Source organism: Labrus mixtus, chromosome 4, assembly GCF_963584025.1.
Source record: "Labrus mixtus chromosome 4, fLabMix1.1, whole genome shotgun sequence".
Lineage (NCBI taxonomy): Eukaryota > Metazoa > Chordata > Actinopteri > Labriformes > Labridae > Labrus > Labrus mixtus.
The window spans coordinates 6,696,111-6,716,336 of record NC_083615.1 but is presented as its reverse complement, the minus strand read 5'-3'; the positions used below and the strand labels follow the sequence as shown (position 1 = coordinate 6,716,336).

Sequence of the window (20,226 nt, the reverse complement as noted above, 5' to 3'; positions counted from 1 at the left end):
GTTACAGTTTATGCTTTGGTATTTGAATTCACATAGCAGATAATAGTCTATAAAACCACAAGAATAATTGCTAAAAAAAATATATATTTATATATTTATACTGTATATAGATAGACAGATTTAAAAATAGCATAAGCAATTTCAGAAACATTAGAATAAATGGACATATTAAGAAATGTTAGCCCACCCCAAATAAATTACACAGGGCAAACGATGAATCTATAATGGAACATAAATCTTATCGCCTGGAAGATCAAGTAGAACAGTAACATGGTGAAACCTAGCACCTTACTCATCTTCCACTTACAGGATGCAACAGAGATGATAACAGAGAGGAGCGGGAAAAGGAGCAGCACCACGACACAGACAAGCCCACTGCTGCTCACAGGCACCGGAGCAAAACAACTGAAGGACGAAAGCAGGAGCCATGGAACTGAAAGACTTTTCAGAGGTAAAGACAGAAAAATAAAGAGGTAAACAACAGTATGTTTTCAGAATTGTATTTCAATTATGACACAAGAGGTTATCAAAACTCACCCCAATGTGATACAAAAGATGTTACGGCCCATGGAGCTGGACACAGCCATGTCCCCCCGGCCTTTACGGGCCACAATCACACTGGTGATGAGGTCGGGCATGGACAACTCTCCAGCCAGCGGGGTCATAATGTGATCTGGTATGCCGATGGTCTCACCCACCTAAAATGAGAAGAAGCTGCAGAATTACTGTCATGTTAAAATTAACTGATAAATAACAACCTTAACCTTTAATAAACAACGTTTTCGAGAAGAATTGAAATGAATATAAGAAAATGCGACACACTATTTTAATACCCTAATCACAGTGTTTTTTGCCCTCAAATTCCTGTTGATGTGTTCTATTTCAAAATCTGAAACTTGTCAAAAGAAAATAAACAGTGCAACTCATTTTTTATTCACATTCACCATTTTACTACATGAACTCACCTGACGGGCCCACCACACCATGAAGTAAGAGAAAACAGCAATCCACAGAATCGAGCCCAGGAAGGTGATCACAACGAGTCTTCTGGATTTCTGTTTGTCAAAGGTATGAAAAGGCAAAAAGACAGTGTTGATGCATTTAGAGACCTCAGCTGATCACAAAGATGTGTGCGGGTCTTTACCTGGTTGCGGACATCTGGAACAGTGAGCCACAGAGGGAAGATTATGGGCAGCAGGAGGAGGTAGGTGGCTTGTTTAAGAAGTGTGTCAGGCCAGTTTAAAGACAGAGGCCTATCCGTTGTCCCTTTCTCTTCTTCTTCCTCTCTTTCTTCTTCATCTTTATGAATATCATCTTCAGGACCTAGAACACTTTTAGAGCCTTCTGACCCATCCTGTCCTGTAGTAACACACTCCTAGGAAAATAAATGTTTTGTATTAATCATGTAAGCCAAGGTTGAACAAATATATGATACAAGCCTACATATTTATTTGCCTGATGTGGTAACCCTGTAAATTGGTTTACAAAAAGACAAGGGCTATTAAAGGTAAGGTGTGAGTACAAATGTGATGTGAATCCTCTTTTACGAGGATTGTTGATGGGTTTCCTGTCAGTAGTTTAACTGAGAGAGAAACAAAAATGAGGCATGATAAAACTTTATGTGACTATAGTACCACAAATATAAATAATACACATTTAACACTTAATTCAAACTCATTGAGTGGAAAAAAAATAATGTCCTGAAAGCTTTAACACAGTACAAAATGCAGCTACAATTGGATTTATTGAGTCCATGTTTGTCTAATGCTTGCAAAACGTTCCATCATCACTGCTCTTATGGGATTTCACCCAACTTAAAAGAAAAAAGCAAAAGATGCAACAACTGCAGATTTATTAATTTTGTGGTCAAAATCCATTTGATTTGAGACAAGAACACGCGTCATAGCTGTACTTGCCTTTTCCTGTTCCTCCACATCAAAAACCATCAAAATGTCCCTGTGGTTGTGGTGTTTCCTCTTGAAGGCTCTCTCTATCTGCACATTAAACTTCATGAAGATCACGTAGAGAGAGTAACTGGTCACCAGCATCATGCTCTCCCACCACGTTATCACATTATCCAAGAAGAAGATGCTTGCAGTGCAGGAACAAAGAACTCGTCACAAACGACTGCAAGTGAAATGAACATGTACGTCATCCCAATAATGTGAAGGATCACCCAACCTCGTCCGCGGTCTTCAACAGAAAATAAATCTGTGGGGTATTTACTCCTAACATATGGAACTGGGTCAGGTGAAGCAGGAGTGATGGTGGTCGCAGGCTCGGAGGCTGCAGAGGGGCAATGAACAGTAGTTGGTTTTGGACATGGAGTAGACTCAGTGAGGTTGGATTCTCGGTGATCTGAGGTATCCGGCTGATATACCACATGCATCTGTGCTGTTGTTTGACCTGCAGACTCTAATCCATGGGCTGTCCTTAGAGTCTCCTCCTGTGAAGCCCCTTTTGTCATTTCCCCAACCCCTTCATCTGAATCTTCTCCAACCTGAGGCGAGGGGAAAGTCTCATGCACACTTGCACTGATGGTCTGCTGGTAGAAGTTAAAGAGAAACATCACAGAGAGGAGCAACAGGACCCGGCTCGGCTGTAGGCACTTCCTTCTTACACTTTTCATTTTCTCCTTAAAGATGCTTGGTATCAGCTAAAAGAAAGCAAATAATAATAATAATAATAATAATAACAGTAAGAGCAGTTTCAACTTCATTTGGTTTCAGACAATGGAGGGAAACATATCACAACTTATATCTTATAACATCTCTTGGACGATAGTAACAATAATAATGGATTAAGTGACAATTAAGCAGCAGATGGAGCATGCAGCACTGACACATGCACGCATCCAATTTTATTTAGACAATAAAAAGTAGCCTGTTCAAGCATCTTGAATACTTGGAAGTCATCTAAAACGATTACGTGCAATTATTGCAGTTCTACACTTAAAGCAAACAGCACAGAAGAGGTTACAGCAACTGTTGCACTGAGAGCTGTTTAATGTAAATAAAACTACAGAAGTCTGGTTGAGATTTTACCCTCAACAAGTCGAGTCTTTTCCCACCATTACCGTAATAATCTGAGCAGCTCACAAGACAAAAACAACTTCTGTTGACACTAACCTTGGCGTGAGAACGGGGGTCTTCGCAATTTGAACTGTATTTGACTAATTGCAGGATTAATAAGACCAAGCAAAAGTCTCAAATGTATATTGCGCATCAGCCTGTTGAATTTATTTTTTTTCAAGTCCAATTATGTAAATATCCACATGGGAACTATTCATTCTAAGTACATTGTTTTCAACCGGACACCATTCCCGGTGGTGCACATGACAATACAAACTGTGGATGGCCAGTGAAACCCTGAAAGGCACGTATGAATGTAGTGTTTTGTGGTATTTAGCCATTTCACATCGTCAAATTAAGGACGGTCATCTTGTCACGTTTTGGGACAGTGTGTAGAACTTCTCCTGGGTTGTTATTATGACGAATCTCTTCAAAATACTGGCGTTAGTTAGCCGAACAGCTAACACGTTAGCCTCTACTCTAACCCTCTACTGTGACGAGTTCTTCCTTTAAAGCTGTCAACATTGTAATAATAATAATAATAATAATAATGATAATATATTGTTTTTTTATAGCGCTTTTCTAGGAACCTAAAGACGCTTTGATAAAATATAAAACCATAAAAAAACCAAACAAAATAAAAAAAGACCTAAAAAATCCTTACTTTAATACTCCGATAAGAAATGGTGACGATGTTGAAATGTTACTCTTAAAAAGCTAAATATTTCATAAAATATACTTAAATAAATACAAAAAAAATATATATGAAAAAACGGAATACTTTGTACTTACCGGTAACTATTAAATTTTTTATAAATCATACACATATACATCCTTTTATAATTCTCATAAACGTGCTCATAGCCATATTTCATGTTATTTTTTATAGATTCTTTGAATGTTTTGTGTCTTTGATTGTTAAATAAAGACATACTAATACTCGATATAATAAATATTATTACCCCAAGACATGATAACGTTGCTCTGTTGTCCTTACAGATATGATCTTGTTTATTTTCATGTAGTGGGAGAGAACCGGAGGATCATTGAGGTCTACTGAATTTGTGAAATCCACACAAAGCAGTGAGCCATGCCTACCGTGGTGTTGATGGACGTGTCTCTGTCCATGACACGGCCGGTGTCTGTGGACGGCAGCGAGGAGTTTCAGAGGAAGAACCTGGCGGTCCACGGGTTAAACATGTTGTTTGAACACATGGCGTCAAACTACCGCCTGGAGTTCACCTCACTGATGGCCTTCTCTTCTCTCTGGGAGCTCTTGGTGCCTTTCACCAGAGATTACAATGCACTACAGGTAAAGTGAGCTTCTTGATTTAATCAAACACGTTTCTGAATCGCTACTTGAGACATGGAGAAAAACGCTTTCATGCATTATTTTTTGTGTGTGCAGGAGGCTTTAAGCAACCTGGAAGACTATGACAAGACCTGTGTGGAATCAGCTATGCAGGGAGTTAGTAACGTGGTACAGCAGGAGTGGGGCAGTGCCTGTCCCTGTCAGGTGATTTGGTCCTTTAAACAATGTTAACCTAACTCTGAATTTATAAAACTACATGTTTGTGTAGGTCAAATCGTTCATCCATCTATGTCAGGGGTGGGCAACTGGCGGCCCCCATCAACCCTCAATGTGGCCCCCATGTCAATTTTTACACATCAATTAATTGGAAACATGAAGAAAACATGACAAAATCTGCCATGAAATCATGAAAACCAGAAATATGTCCATAATAATATTTGATCACTGGTGTAGGTTGAGTTAAATTTGATACATAATTGTCTGTAATTGTTTTCGTATCATACAATTTGGCCCCTTGGCAGTGAGAATTAAATTAATGTGGCCCTTGCTGTGACCAAAGTTGCCCAATCCCTGATCTAGGACGTAGCCCCTTAACACAAGGTTCTATTTATGTATCTCCTTCCTTCGTCCTGTAGGTGGTGCTGGTCACTGATGGCTCTCTGGGTATTGGAAAGGGTTCCCTTCGTTACTCCCTCCAAACACTGAAGCAGCGTGGAGACGACAAGAAGTTCCCACTGCCTTTCCCTTTTCCTACCAAACTTTTCATCATGTGTGTAGCCAATGCAGAGGAGGTACCAAATCACTTCGCAGTTCATTTTACTGACAAATAATGTAAACGCAACACTGCTAAGTATTCTGACTAAATATTGTTGTGTCATCTAAAAATGTAAACTTACATTTTGTAATTGCAGTTACAGATGACTGATGCCATGGACAACTTGGAGGAGCTACTTCAGCTGAGTGGAGGGGATGGACAGATCTTCACTATGGACGGACCACTTTGCATGAAGAGTGTACAGGCCATGTTTGGGTATGACCCTAACTTGGAGAATAATCTTAAGGGGGGGAAATATCCGTTTTTTTTTTTTTCTATGTTTACTATGTTATCTTTTGATATTGTATGTCTTATTTTGTCTCCAGGAGGCTGATAGATCATGCATACTCCCCCTTCCATGCTGTCTTGCACTGTGGGAACTTATCCTCAGATGTTCAGGTTTTCCCTCGACCTGAGCCTATTGTAATGGATGAGGAGGTTGATCCCATGCCCAGAGCTGTCAATTCAGGTACGGTACTGGCTTCAGTTAAATAAGTGAAAGTGATCATTTATGCATTTTCCTTTATTTTTTTAATCACATCTTTATTCTGCTCATTTCATTCCAGATTTGGAAATTTTTGGCTTCATTGAAATTGCTGACATTTCCAGCCCCCCTGTTATATCCAGACACCTGGTGTTGCCTATTGCTGTGAACAAAGGTTAGTGTTGTAAACTTGCTGTGCAGCATGTTTAGGGCTCATAGCTTGGTGTAACGGAAAATATCCGGATTCTGTTAATGGTGGTTTTGAACTGATTTTCACATGCACTGGTTGTCCCCACTTTATTTAACATTCACTATGTTCTTCACCACTTCAAGAAGACTCTGTTCCCTGTGTTTTTAGGTCAAAAGTGGCTCTTTGAAACAAGAACATCTCACACTGTGCTTTCAATAGTACAAATTATAGTGAACAGAAAAACATCCACGTTTTAAAGGCATGATATTATTAACATGCTTGGTTTTTTTTTAACTTAGCTTCAGAGGTGGATGACGTTGGTACCGGAGCCACAGATGAGCTTGAGGAGGAACCCTCTGCCAGTCAGATGGCAGGCAAAAGTCCAAACTTTTGTGTTCTGTTACACGGCAGTCTTAAAGTTGAGGGCATGGTGGCGCTGGTCCAGCTGGGGTGAGATACATCAACGTTTTTTTAAATTTAATACCTTTTGATTTTATGATAACTGATTTCTGTTTTATTACGTTTAAATATTCAGCCACATGCAGGGTGAAAATATTGAATACATTGTATTATATTTTGGGCCTTTGACCTAAATCCTGTTCACTTTTTCACAGGCCAGAGTGGTATGGCATGCTGTACTCCCAAGCAGACAGCAAGAAGAAGTCCAATCTGATGATGTCCCTATTCGAGCCCGGTCCAGATCCTCTGCCTTGGCTTGGCAAGATCTCACATTTAGGACCAATATCAGGTAACCCCTCTCCCCTTCACGACATGTGTTCTGTCTGAAAAACAAAACAGCATGTTTTCTCAATAACACAAGTCACATGTCAAATCTACAGGCTGTGTTAGCATAATGGGAATTATATATTTGCTATTTCCTTACTCTTGAAGACATAATCTTATTACAGTATAAACTACTTGTGATTTTGAAATACCTTGCATTTAGTGTAACTTATGACAAACTAGGTAAATGAGCATTTATTACTGAAGAGCAAAGGCCTCTCTGAATGTGTATATAGTACAGCAGTTAATTATTTAGTTTTATTATCATGTAAGAATGCTTCATAGTGTTGTTGACTTCACTCTGATGTCTTGTATTTCAGAGGCTGCTGAAAACCCCTACGGTGAGGATGATAGTAAGAGTCCCTTCCCCGTGCAGCCCTCGGCCAAACGAAGCTACGCACAGAATGTCACTGTGTGGATTAAAGCCAGCGGACTGCAGGTACTCTAGAGCTCCCAGCATTGAAGCTCAGTTGTTTGTTTAGGACTTTTGAGAAACTGTACTTGGTGGGGTCATTTTTGTAGAATGTGTCTTGAGACAGATTAGAGCTAATGTCCCATAATGGAGTGCAGCAAAGACCCTTTAACCCAGTACCCAGTTGTATGAGTGTGTCAATATTAAGTATCAAGTGGAAAATAAGTGTGACTAATAGTCTTCATTGACTCTAGACTGATGTGCAGAAGATCCTGAGGAATGCAAGGAAATTGCCGGACAAAACTCAAACCTTCTATAAAGTAAGTTGACCTGAATTTGCTCTGAATTCTGAGGTTATTCAATGGTCACTTCAAAGTTCTATTCTGGGGATCATGGAGGGTAAATAATGCTGATATTTCCCAACGTAAGATATAACTTGAGACCCTTAAATAACCGTGAGAATTTAACGTCTCCATAGATGTGTATATCATTATGTGTTTGCATAAAAAAACGTGTGTAAATGGCTGAGGAAGTCATTAAGTTTCCTCTGTGAGTCACATTTTTTGGTTGTTACTTTCTTTCATTTTCGTCAGGAGCTGAACCGTCTTCGGAAAGCTGCCCTGGCTTTCGGTTTCTGGGAGCTCCTTAAGGGAGTTGCCGAACTGCTGGAGAGAGAGTGCACCCTGCTACCAGACTCTGCCCATCCCGACGCCGCTTTTCAGCTCTCGCACGCAGCACAGCAGCTCAAACTGGCCAGCACTGGTGACTCGCAGTATGCCGCGTTTGATCACAACATTGTTGCCATGCACACTGACTTTTCAACCTGAGCGACGTTGGAACTGGTGAAAATATGGCAGCCTCAGCCTGTGTGGACCAATGTGGAAATTTCACCGGTGTATATTGCATTTAGGTCATAGAAGTCGTTATTTGGCGGCTTTGAGGACCTGTTCGTGGAATCTTAATGAGTCATACATTCATAACACTCCTTTTTAAAACAGCTCAAAAATGACAAGTAACACATCATGTGTTTGTAAATGTTCAGGTGTACAGATTTTATACATGTTTCTTTGTAAGTTCTTTTCACAAATAACCACATTAAAAATACTTCAGTGTCACATATCTGCCCGGGAAAGACAGTAAATGCTGGCATTTAAAAGGTAGGTAACAAATATCAAAATTACAAAAAAGAAAGGAATACAAGCATGTGTTACACATAATGCTCTGTTAGTTAGCATTCACCTGGATCATTTCCCCTGAGGTTTGTGGAACATTTAGAAATCTGGGATGATAACAAATACAGTAGGTGTTCAAACTGTTGTTGCGTTCTTATTTTATACGGAGTACTGGCTTTTAAATGACAACTGCAGTTTGCATGCTTCAATCCATACAGCAGAGAATACTAACTCCACTAACGGGAAAAAGTGTCAAATAGGATATGGAGTTTTATGGCTTTCTACAGAACCTTACTTAGGAAACAGAGATAAAGAGATCTCAATTACCAGTCTATCAATGACATGTAATATTGCATCATACATGGGGTTTTCGTCCATAAACTTCATTATTATAGTCGAAGCAAACATGCGGCTGTAAATGATTTAACTGGAACACGACATATGAGAATCGTTTGAAAGACTTCTCCAGAATTAAGCAGGCAGCAGAGGTGTCAGAGAAGTGTCATCGGAGCTGGACCTCAATTTGATTTCCTCTTCTTCATACGGAAACGCTTCTTCCTTTGCTTGTGAAGATGACGGAAGTTGATTACAAGCCCTGAAGGCAGAGAGGGAGGAGGGTGGTTATTAGTAAAGGTTGATATCAGATGTGTTAAAAAAAATAACTTTCCATCTAGGGACTTACCCAGAAACATGAGGAGGAGATAAATATGCAGGAAGTACGAGAAGCTCACAGAGGCACCGAAAGCTTTTGGCAGAGGAATGCTGAAGAGTTTGGTCTCATCAAAGAAAGAGATGGATTGTATCACAGCAACAGCTACATGGGATGGAGAGATTTGATCAACTTAGGCATATGTTAAGAGAAGGAGAAAAATTAAGTTGATAAGTGAACCGCTTTACCTTCAGCTAAAACACCTAATGGGTACAGTGGAATCCAGACTGTGTATCGCAACCATGTCAGAGTTTTCCACTCAGTATTGAAACAGCCCAGCATGTAAAACGGATACCTGAAATTGTAGCATAATGTATAGAGTAGAAAACAAAAGAAAGTTCCTACTAATCAGTTGACACAAGGCAGGATGAACAAGAGTCCATCTTCATAACCATGTAGCATAAACAACAGACGCTATGCTGATTCTAGTAACATCGAGTGCAGCACCAGCTGCCTGGAAAACGTTCACCTGTGACTTGTGTCAGGTTGAGTTAGTTACTACTACTAGAAGTGACTGAAAGTGATGCTGACAGACTGAGCTCATTCAAACAATGCTCTTCACTGACAGTGTGCTTTTTCATGCAAACAATTAATGCAGCAGATGCCATGCGGCAAACACCCTTTTGTAGATTGTTAATGTGCTAATGTTTTGTTGGCCTGATCTGTACAATATAAAGAAATGTTATTTGGCGATCACTGCGTACTAAATGGATCAAATGTATAGTTCGATCAAATAAACAAAACTAGATTAACTCTACTGACGAACCAAAAAAAGGAAAAAATTCTCAAATTTGGGAACTTTGGTTCTAAACTTCTCATAACTTGACAGAAAAACGTTTGACAGTTTCAGATTGTATGCCTTTAGTTTGATTTACTGACTTGTTTTTTTCTCTATTTTTTAAAGTTGTTGCTTCACTTTTTGAATTCAATTAATTGGTTAAAACAAAAAGGTCAACAAATATGTTAAAAATGTTTTAATTTGTAAACCTTGGACAATAAAATTGTCCATTTGGATAACTTTTGATGTGATTTTTAGAATACTGGCTTTTATTCATAGGATTAAGAGCCCGACAGATTAATCGTCCAGCCGATAATATCGGCAGATAGCTGATACGTATCAATCGACTGTAGGTATCAGCTCCTTTTAACGCAGATGTACGCTGATTTTACTAGATTTATTCACCAGTCAAACCGCATTTCATTTTGAGTATCGTTGTATTAAACTAGCAGCTCTCTTTCGAGCTGTCACCAGAAGAGGGTACTATATGGATTACCACAAGCATGATCTCTCTCCAGAGTTTCAAGGGGTGAGGCACATACACACACGGTTCCTTCCAGTTGAGTGACCATCTTGTCTTCATTATATAATTTTTCTACAAGTGTTTAAAAACTGCATTTGGGGGATCAATACAAAAAAATGGTATATCTATCTATCTCTACAGATCGAAGATAGATCTAAGGAAGATATCTGCCGATATCTCAGATTTTTTTTCTCTTCCTCATATCAATATTGATATCAGCCCCAAAAATCGCATATTGATCAGGCCCTAATAGGATTATGCTGATAATTTGAATGGATAATCAATCTTTCTAGAGTTCATTCATATAGCTGTTCACCATGAGCACTGACGAGGCACACCAAACTTACCTAAAAATCTCTATGGCGCTCCACAGATAGAAAACAAAGAACACCACGGGCTTGTTATGCATTTCCTCCAAACTACCAAAAATGATGAACAGGATGAAGTTTCTGCCAACCACCTTGTAGAGAAACAAAACACACAAAAGCACTCAATAATACATTAGTTATAGCACTTGTGTTATATTTGCTTACATCTGTTACATGCATATTTTAATTGTGCTGCTGTGCAGGTGTCGGTACAAATCTAAACCCTGGCAAATACCTGTATGAGAGTTGGAATGACAGCTGTCCGCACCACACCAAAAGCAGCATTTAAGACTTCTACTGCTGCCAGGATCTGGCAGAAGAACATTACATCCGATATGGTGTGAAATGTGTCATAGAGAGAATCTGAAATGAAAGTAGAGTTTCAAAGGAAAGGATTTTTGAAGAAACGGATCAATGAAGAGAAAACTTAAGCCTCAGCAGCGTCCTTACCTGCGCCGAAGATAAAGAGCCGAACAGTCATGTTGACAAAGATCCATGAAAAACCAAGGAACTGGACCAGGTTGTACATGAACAAAAATCCAGTCGATAGGCTGACAAACCCTGAAACATTTCAGAGGAAAAAAAAAAGATTGAGGCAACTAATGACAAAAAGTAGCCTCCAAACGATGTCTTACAACAAAAAATAAACAGTTTGACTTTGAAAGAGCATGCTTGCTTTTTGGTGGATTTGTACTCACCCTCTTCTTTATGCCTTGATGCCTTCAGCCTGTTCCTTTTCTCCTCCTTTTCAAAAGGAAAGTAAAATATTTATTCATTTTGTGTTCAGTTTTTTGTCTTTAATATAAAGTGTAAAACTTTACTTCTGGCACATTCAACAGTATTGACATTATTTAGTATTTAACAACTTTTGAATGCACAGGTTTGAACATCACACCTTTTCCCTGATCTCCATCTCAGCGTCTGATTCGTCCAACCAGCGATCAAAGTCAGGTGACAGGAAGACTGGTTTGCGCTCCTGTGCCGTCAGTCTCTCCCACCAGCCCCGCTGCTCTTTACGCACAGTAATATTCACCTGCCGCTGAGTGGACTTGTAGCTCACCTGAATACAGGTTCAATAAGTGAACGCAGTCAGCAAGACGAAATGGCATAAGTAAGAAACAAGCATCGTATATAATCATTAAAGAGTTATTTAAAAAACAGATATACCTCTGGCTTTACTGGTGAATGAAACTCCAAGCTGAATTCGTATTCATTTTGTCCTTTTGCACCGTGACCCTGAGCTACACAAGAAATATCACAAATCATCAACTTTAAATAATAATAATAATATTCATGGTCAAATTGAAGCCTTTAGATGCCACAGTGCTCTTCGCTTTATCACAGGCGACAGATTTCAAACTCATCATTGTGACCTCTATCGTTCTGTAGGCTGGTCCTCGTTGGGTCAACGAAGAAATCAGCACCGTATTTTGTTTATTTACAAAGCGCTCATAGGTAAACTCCCTTCTTACCTTTACTACTCTCCTGTCCATAAACATATCGAGCCATTCGACAAGGTCTCAAAACTGGATCACTTTGAACACACCGAGGTTTAGAACTGAATGGGGAAAGACTGCCTTTAGTGTTGCTGCATCCAGTATGTGGAATGACCTTCAGAGGATAGCGAAGTTGACCTCTCTTGTTTCATTCAGCGTTTTTAAAAGACCTCGTGTCCAAACTACCCCAGGAAGGAAACTGCAACTGTTTCACAATGTGAATTCATTTTTAAATGGACATGGTTAACATGTGTGAATATGTGTTTCAGTGTCTAGATTAGACTTAGACTTAGACTTTCTTTACTGTCATTCAAACTTGTACTTTACGGTGCAGATAAGAACGAAATTTCGTTGCATTTGGCTCGCTAGTGCACGATAAAAAACAGCAGCACGTATTTACATAGAAAAATAAGGTGCAGATATAAATAGATATAAAAAGAAAAGCTATGGGTAAATGCTATTATTGTTAACTGTTAATATGTTTATATTTGTGCTGTTTCTATTTTTGTATTGCTGCAGGAAGAGACCTCGGTCTGAGTGGGTCCTCCCTGCTAAAATAAAGCATAAATAAAAGAAATGTTCCTCACCTGTAAAGTGAAGCACTTTTTCATTTACATGCACGTCAATATTCTGCAAAAAAAAAGAAAGACAGGAAAAGACAGATGATGAGCTTACTTCCTTCCTCTTTAGGGTGAGATATTAATACTTATGCAAAACTGTGAACTAGACACTATTAAAAAAAAAAATGAAGTTAAATTAAAATAAAAATCAATTAAGCCAAGGATAACAAAAGTAACCGACAGCTTCAGGAGTGAATTAGCAGCTAGAGTCCTATCTGTATTGGAATAAACTGCAGGAAGTGTTTCACATTATCTCCTCTCAGATCACCTCGTGTTCAACTTACAGCTCACTGTCTTATTAACAGAATAAACACTATAATATAAAGCAAAACTATGTGGCTGTAATGCTGTTTAAAAGTGTGCTGCAAAGAAGGGCCCGTTTTGTGACTTTAACTTTGGGGAAAAGTGACGTTCTGGGTTATGGAAACACCTTTCCTGCACCTGCCTGTATTCTAACAGGGGTGGTAATAATGATGAGGTCACGAACTCGTCGTCAAACCACATAGAGATCTCTGTTAATCATTCAGTATGCAAAGCGCTACCAGCGTTATTTGCATGATTTAATACAAATAAAAAGGCACACGGCTTTGCTCAGTACTTCTCAACAGGTGGTGTTTGCCCAGTAATACTTGTGTTAGCTCACCTGAGCGTCCGTCAGCTCCACTCGCAGGTAAATGTCTTCATGGCGTTGAGCCCAGTAAACGAGCGGTGTTAGTGGCATCTCACCGTTTTTACAGATCTTTGTTTTAAAAAAGAACCACACTGAGGAGACAATGAATGAAGCCCCTTTGCTTCATGCTAGCAGCCCCTTTCAGGCGTCAGCATTACCCAGAATATTCTGTCAGCGTAGCGACGTGCTCACGCAAGAGCCGTCTCAATCGTGCTCTCCGCTGATTGGCTGGTAATTACTGTTTACGGAAGTGATTGTACACTGAGTTGAAGTCGTTTATTACAGCAGCGCGACACGACTGCTCTTCGATCCTGTATTGGTGATGTGCCAATATGCAGACAGAGGATCATGTCTTGTCTAAAAACTGATTTGTCGAAGTCCGCCGGGACATTTTGTGTACTTGTGGGCGTGACGGGAAGCGTTGCAGCTTTGAAACTGCCTCTATTGGTTTCCCACCTCCTTCAACTTCCTGGGGTGAGATACTTCACGTTGTTGTTGTTGTTGTTGTTGTTGTTGTTGTTGTTGTTGTTGCATACATTGTCTATGGCAGGGGTGGGCGGCCCCCATCAACCCTCAACGTGGCCCTCAGGTCAATTTTGACATATCAATTAATTGGAAACATGAAGAAAACATGATGAAATCTGCCATGAAATCATGAAAACCAGAAATATGTCCATAATAATATTTGATCACTGCTATATGTTGAGTTAAATTTGAGACATAATTGACTGTAATCATTTTTTGTATGCTACAATTTGGCCCCCTGGCAGTGAGAATTAAATGAATGTGGCCCTTGCTGTGAATGAAGTTGCTCATCCCTGGTCTGTGGGAAGCAGCACGTTGCTGCTAAAAGAGAAGTTAAAGGAAATTATTAAATGATTATTAAGTGAACAAAACGGTGTAATGACTTTATTAGGGTTAGCTCAGTCTGTAGGGACTTGGGTTGGGAACCGGAGGGGTCGCCGGTTCAAGTCCTGGTGTGGACCAAATATGGAAGTTGGTCTGGTAGCTGGAGATGTGCCAGATCGCTTCCTGAGCACAGAACCCCCTCCCCACCATCAGCTCAGGAGCGCCCGCTGTGGGCCGCTCCGTCACTCTGACATCTCTCCATTAGTGCATGTCCATAGAATCCTGTTTCTGCATGTGTGTATATTTCAGCCTATGTGTGTGTTCATGACCTACAGAGTGTAAAAACTGAAATTTCCCCTTGCGGGGATCAATAAAAGTAAATCTTAAATCTTAAATTCTGTTGAAAGTAATTGGTATAGGAGCTTGGTTCTGTTACAATGTCAAACATTTGCAAAGGGTCTTATGATTACATAACAGAGTACTGACACCATATGAGCCAGCCCGCAGTCTTAGATCCTCAGGTGGGGGGGTCTCCAGATTCCCTCAATTCTTTTAAATCCCTTCTTAAAACATACTTTTACAGACTTGCTTTTATGTGACGTCGTCTTCTTAATATCTTTTCTTACTGGTTTTACTATTTTTATCTTACTGTCCTTTTATTTATGCTCATATCTTAACTCCTCTTATGTTTTAACTTGGTAATTTCTTACTTACTTTGTCTATTTATGTTTTATATTTATATTTACTTTTTATTTTTATTAATATTATAGGGTTTTTTTTATCCTTTAATCACTTGTTTCTATTTCTTTTACTGCTCTTACCTTCTTATTGCTGTTATCTTTGCATTTGCTTTTAGCTCTTTTAGTTTCTTACATCTTTTTAAATCTTTGGTTCCTCTTGGTCTCAGCTCGTGTTGTTGGGTTCTTGTTTTTCCTGGGTTCTTATAATGGTTCTTGTGATGGTCGGGTTATATACAGTTGCAGGAAAAAGTATGTGAACCCTTTGGAATTTCTTAGTTTTCTGATTAAATTGATCATAAAATGTGTTCTGATCTTCATCTAAGTCTCAACAATAGACAAACACAGTCTGCTTAAACTAATACCACACAAACAATTATATGTTTTCATGTTTTTATTGAACACAACATGTAAACATTCACAGTGCAGGGTGGAAAAAGTATGAGAACCCCTAGGCTAATGACTTCTCACAGAGCTAATTGGTCAGCCAACCTGAAGTCCAATCAATGAGACGAGATTGGAGGTGTTGGTTAAAGCTGCCCTGCTCTATAAAAAACACACTCCAGTTTTGAGTTCGCTACTCTCAAGAAGCATTGCCTGATGTGAACCATGCCTCGCACAAAAGAGCTCTCAGAAGACCTACGATTAAGAATTGTTGACTTGCATGAAGCTGGAAAGGGTTACAAGAGAATCTCTAAAAGCCTCGATGTTCATCAGTCCACGGTAAGACAAGTTGTCTATAAATGGAGAAAGTTCAGCACTGTTGCTACTCTCCCTAGAAGTGGCCGTCCTGTAAAGATGACTGCAAGAGCACTGCGCAGAATGCTCAATGAGGTGAAGAAGAATCCTAGAGTGTCAACTAAAGACTTACACAAATCTCTGGCACATGCTAACATCTCTGTTGACAAATCTATGATACGTAAAACATTAAACAAGAATGGAGTTCATGGTGAGGACACCACGGAGAAAGCCACTGCTGTCTAAAAATAACATTGCTGCACGCTTGATGTTTGCAGAAGAGGAGCTGGATGTTCCACAGCACTGCTGGCAAAACATCCTGTGGACAGATGAAACCAAAGGTGAGTTCTTTGGAAGGAACACACAACACTACGTGTGGAGAACGAAAAGGCACAGCACACCAACATCAAAACCTCATCCCAACTGATGGAGGTGTCCACCAGGGGGCAACATGGTTTGGGGCTGCTTTGCTGCATCAGGGCCTGGACAGATTGCTATCATCGACGGAAAAATGAATTCCCAAGTTTATCAAGACATTTTGCAGGAAAACCTTAAGGCCATCTGTCCACCAACTGAAGCTCAACAGAAGATGGGCGCTGCACCAGGACAACGACCCAAAGCACAGAAGTAAATCAACAACAGAATGGCTTAAACAGAAGAAAATACGCCTTCTGGAGTGGCCCAGTCAGAGTCCTGACCTCAACCCGATGGAGATGCTGTGGCATGACCTCAAGAGAGCGATTCACACCAGACATCCCGAGAATATTGCTGAACTGAAAAAGTTTTGTAAAGAGGAATGGTCCAAAATTCCTCCTGACCGTTCAACCAGTTATTAAATCCAAGGGTTCACATACTTTTTCCACCCTGCACTGTGACTGTTTACATGTTGTGTTCAATAAAAACATGAAAACATAGTATAATTGTTTGTGTGGTATTAGTTTAAGGAGACTGTGTTTGTCTATTGTTGTGACTTAGATGAAGATCGTAAACACATTTTATGGCCAATTTATTATAATAATAACTTTATTTATATAGCACCTTTTAAAAACGAAGTGCTTTGACAAACAAGAACAAATCAAACTTGCTGTTGTTTATGTTCCTCTGTGTTTGGCTTAGCTTGCTTTGTTTCTGCTGTTTGTCAAAGCACTTTGTAAACCTGTGTTTTTAAAAGGTGCTATATAAATAAAGTTATTATTGTGATTATACGGTGACGTGGGCGTGTTTCAAATGTGACTCTTTGTTAAAGGTCATATGGTCCCGATGAAGTCAATACTCCATGCCCAGTGATATGCCATTGTGAGCTCCCCTTTCTGTGAATTTTGGGAAAGTTTCGGACAAATAAATTGTTTAAAAAAAAAAAATGAAGATCAGTTGCTTACCCTTTGAGGCATTATCTTCTTCTTTCTTAACCTTTTCATTACTGCAGCATATCTAAAACAATGTTAGTTTGACTTTTTTGTTTTATGGTTTAGGTGGATGTTAAAGTGGTCACCACAGAGCATGCCCAACACTTCTACAATCCTGAAGAGGTTTCAGTTAAAACCTACAGTGACAAGGACGAGTGGGAGGTAATGGAACAAATGAATCAAATATACTATTACAGCCATTATTTGCAGTCACACATTATTGGGTGGTAAAATAATCCTAACACTGATGTATGAATTAATTATATTTTCTTTTTTATGTATAAAATAACAATACATTTGCAGTGTTTTTCATTGTGTGCTGTGTTTCTGCCACTCCTTTTGTGCCCTAGAAATAAAACAAATAAAGACTGCTGTAATCAAAATACACTGAATGAAAAATGTGTGGCACTAGTTATCAAGTAATCAAATGTTCCAGTTGCTGAGGTCACAAGTATTTTGAAGCATAAAAACATGTTCAAGTGCCAGAAAAGACTGAGAAACTCTTGTGTGAAGTGTCTGCATTCCAGAAAGGAAGTGAGCAATCTTTGGATGTGTGCCTCATTTCTTTGTTCTAGCTGTGGACTCAGAGATCTGACCCTGTGCTGCACATTGAGCTACGGCGCTGGGCAGATCTATTCCTCATCGCCCCTCTTGATGCAAACACTCTTGGAAAGATTTCTAATGGCATATGTGACAATCTACTGGTGAGGATTTTAAATTAGTAATCAATTACCTGGAAAGTGTTGTGGATATTTTTTTTATCAGTGATTTATCTAAAATGATTTCCTTGTTGATTATTCTTTTCATTGGCAGACATGTGTGGTCAGAGCATGGGATACCAGTTGCCCTCTCATCTTCTGCCCTGCCATGAACACAGCCATGTGGCAGCATCCTGTTACTGCCCAGCAGGTATCCAGGCTGACAGAGTTTGGATATGTGGAAATCCCCTGCATTTCCAAGAAGCTAGTGTGTGGAGATGAAGGTGGGTTTCAGTACCAGTAAAAAAAACAACAACAAAAAAAGCAAGAAAAGATAAGCATCTACCAGTATTTATATGACCCTGTCAGTTTGACAAACACAATAACAATAAAAGGAAACATTAAATGTGACAATACGTGAGCAGTTAAAGAACTGTCATTCTGTAGATTCTTGCTGCATAATAGTATTTAAATCCATATTTATGCCAAATCTAAAATGTTATTCAGTTGCTAGAAGTTGGAACCATGCAAAGGACAAACCTAGTAAACCTGTATATGTAGGAGATACCTGAAAATATTCAACTCTGTTTGCTTTAGAAAGGTTTTTTCTGCAATTTTGCCTGCTTAAAGCCCCCCCCCCCATTATCTTAACACACTGTAACATGAATGACAAAAATGCTTCATCTTCCCAACATGATGATAAAATGAAACATCTTTTGACAGCATGTTTCTATAAAGTACAGTAAATACTGAATATTCACAGGGGTTTACAATCCCTATGAATGATCTTCAACCGTTATCCTAATTCCATAAAGAGTCAGCAAGTACTGTCATTTTTCAATCGGTTGAAAAAATAATATTAACGAGTTGAGCCAGGGTTCATTGAAAAAAGTTTTGTCCTAACAACACTTCCCTTCACATGATGGTTTCAGTCATGGACTCAGAGTATTTTTAGGTTTTCAAAATGATGTAATGAGGTTTATGCAAAAGCTAAATTGCTGTCCTGAATAATGCCCAGGGGAGAATACACTTCTGTACACACGGTTCTTCAAGCATGCAGGTTACACACTTTCTGTTTACTTCATTGACCTTGTGAACGTCTGTCACAATTCTTGGGACTTTATTTGAAGTTTTTAAAAAAGCATTCCGGTTAGAGTATTTTCTCCACTGTAAGACCATTATCAATACCGTAATAATTTCACAAGTCAACTGATTTTTTAAGATCTTGGTATGCCACTCTACACTTTTTGTACCTGCACAAACTAATGTCAAACTTTAGAGTACATTATTTTTTCAAGAACATCGTTCATAGATTCAAGCACAAACTTTTTTTTTTTTTAAATCTATTTTTGATCCACCAACAAAAGTAGTAAAACTTTATAAATGAAGGTTCTTTTTTTGGGGTTAAACAAACCATGGATCAGCTACATAAGACTAGAAATATTGAGTCTTTAGCAGTGACTTCCAGTCAGGGCTAATAGATGTATTCTTGAAATGTTTTACTTGGAATCAATGGTGGCTTGAGGTGCTGACTTTGCCGTGACAGCATAATAGGATAAGTACAAGCCAGTTAGCTGAACAACACGATTAAAGGTTTGGACGCAGATTTAGATATGCATACCCCGTGAGTGAATAAAAGACCATGTTCATCAAGCTGTTTGTAAGAACTGTAAAAATATTTTTTATATGAATGTTTCCAATTGATTGAATTCGATAGATTATGCCATACATAAGGTGTTTTTGTAACTGTATGTCTGTGCTTTGCTGCAGGTAAAGGGGCTATGGCAGAGGTGTCAACTATTGTAAGTGTTGTCAAACAGCATCTTCCGAAACCAGATGAGTCACCTCAGGACACTTCACATTCTATTGTAGAGTCACCTGGCTCCAAAGACAAATAGACTGTATTGAAACGTTCAAAGCCCTATACACCTATTTGTCACCTATATGTCATTTCTGTTATGATAAACTGTTAATGAAACAGTGTCTCTGTGGGTTTTTATTCTTGACTCTGCACACATACGTCTTATACCCAGTCTCAGAGGATTGTCTCAGGCAAAGACTGCTCATCATGTGTTATCATTCATACAAGATATGGGTTATTACAATAGACTGTAGAAAAGATGAAGTCTCACCTCACCCATTGTCGGACTCCGTAGTGTTCTCTGGTCCCCTCCCAAATCAGACCAGTGATGACATGTATAGCCGCATGTCATCACTCAACCGCTGGCTGTCGAGGTGGTGTCCAGCACACGATGTGGGCTTCATAGATAACTGGCAGTCTTTTTGGGGAAAACCTGGTCTGCTAGCTAGAGACGGCATCCATCCCACTTTGGACGGTGCAGCTCTATTATCTAGAAACATCAACAACAACAACAACAACAACACAGAGTTCAGAC

The 20,226-nt window shown here is 39.2% G+C and overlaps 4 protein-coding genes across 4 annotated transcripts; 2 read left to right on the top strand and 2 right to left on the bottom strand.

Moving 5' to 3' along the window:
- Positions 1 to 98: 98 nt before the first annotated feature.
- LOC132973480 (sodium/potassium/calcium exchanger 1-like) lies at positions 99 to 2,051 on the bottom strand. Its single transcript, XM_061036971.1, has 5 exons — positions 1,917 to 2,051; positions 1,145 to 1,375; positions 966 to 1,055; positions 538 to 698; positions 99 to 441 (listed from the first exon to the last, which is right to left on the bottom strand). The coding sequence occupies exons 1-5, from the start codon at positions 2,049 to 2,051 to the stop codon at positions 198 to 200; spliced, it is 861 nt and encodes a 286-aa protein (XP_060892954.1). The 3' UTR covers positions 99 to 197.
- Positions 2,052 to 3,310: 1,259 nt separating this feature from the next.
- ints14 (integrator complex subunit 14) lies at positions 3,311 to 8,185 on the top strand. The gene is made up of 12 exons (XM_061035443.1): positions 3,311 to 3,392; positions 4,113 to 4,383; positions 4,480 to 4,587; positions 5,019 to 5,174; positions 5,295 to 5,413; positions 5,524 to 5,666; positions 5,764 to 5,856; positions 6,171 to 6,321; positions 6,486 to 6,619; positions 6,975 to 7,093; positions 7,321 to 7,386; positions 7,660 to 8,185. Exons 2-12 carry the CDS (start codon positions 4,162 to 4,164, stop codon positions 7,891 to 7,893), a joined length of 1,545 nt encoding a protein of 514 aa, XP_060891426.1. The 5' UTR covers positions 3,311 to 3,392; positions 4,113 to 4,161; the 3' UTR covers positions 7,894 to 8,185.
- A 79-nt stretch (positions 8,186 to 8,264) lies between these two features.
- Positions 8,265 to 13,572, bottom strand: hacd3 (3-hydroxyacyl-CoA dehydratase 3). The gene is made up of 11 exons (XM_061035444.1): positions 13,376 to 13,572; positions 12,700 to 12,742; positions 11,784 to 11,857; positions 11,512 to 11,676; positions 11,315 to 11,360; positions 11,067 to 11,177; positions 10,852 to 10,979; positions 10,596 to 10,708; positions 9,136 to 9,242; positions 8,921 to 9,052; positions 8,265 to 8,833 (listed from the first exon to the last, which is right to left on the bottom strand). Exons 1-11 carry the CDS (start codon positions 13,451 to 13,453, stop codon positions 8,757 to 8,759), a joined length of 1,074 nt encoding a protein of 357 aa, XP_060891427.1. The 5' UTR covers positions 13,454 to 13,572; the 3' UTR covers positions 8,265 to 8,756.
- A 147-nt stretch (positions 13,573 to 13,719) lies between these two features.
- On the top strand, positions 13,720 to 19,813 carry ppcdc (phosphopantothenoylcysteine decarboxylase). The gene is given in 6 exon segments (XM_061035445.1): positions 13,720 to 13,757; positions 13,759 to 13,876; positions 17,199 to 17,294; positions 17,708 to 17,836; positions 17,946 to 18,114; positions 19,601 to 19,813. Coding segments are annotated over 6 exon segments (663 nt in total). The 5' UTR covers positions 13,720 to 13,734; the 3' UTR covers positions 19,729 to 19,813.
- Positions 19,814 to 20,226: the final 413 nt, after the last annotated feature.

Bases quoted from the DNA above. Each gene is read 5' to 3' on its own strand.
- LOC132973480 (XM_061036971.1), bottom strand. From the start codon at position 2,051: ATGATGCTGGTGACCAGTTACTCTCTCTACGTGATCTTCATGAAGTTT. The intron at 1,056-1,144 runs GTAAAGACCCGC...TTTGACAAACAG, and splicing joins TTCCAGATGTCCGCAACCAG to AAATCCAGAAGACTCGTTGT. The intron at 442-537 runs GTGAGTTTTGAT...ACCTCTGAAAAG, and splicing joins ATCTTTTGTATCACATTGGG to TCTTTCAGTTCCATGGCTCC.
- ints14 (XM_061035443.1), top strand. From the start codon at position 4,162: ATGCCTACCGTGGTGTTGATGGACGTGTCTCTGTCCATGACACGGCCG. The intron at 4,384-4,479 runs GTAAAGTGAGCT...TTGTGTGTGCAG, and splicing joins GAGATTACAATGCACTACAG to GAGGCTTTAAGCAACCTGGA. The intron at 5,857-6,170 runs GTTAGTGTTGTA...TTTTTAACTTAG, and splicing joins GCCTATTGCTGTGAACAAAG to CTTCAGAGGTGGATGACGTT.
- hacd3 (XM_061035444.1), bottom strand. From the start codon at position 13,453: ATGCCACTAACACCGCTCGTTTACTGGGCTCAACGCCATGAAGACATT. The intron at 11,677-11,783 runs GTATATCTGTTT...ACCTGTATTCAG, and splicing joins ATTCACCAGTAAAGCCAGAG to GTGAGCTACAAGTCCACTCA. The intron at 10,980-11,066 runs GTAAGGACGCTG...CTTTCATTTCAG, and splicing joins GCTCTTTATCTTCGGCGCAG to ATTCTCTCTATGACACATTT.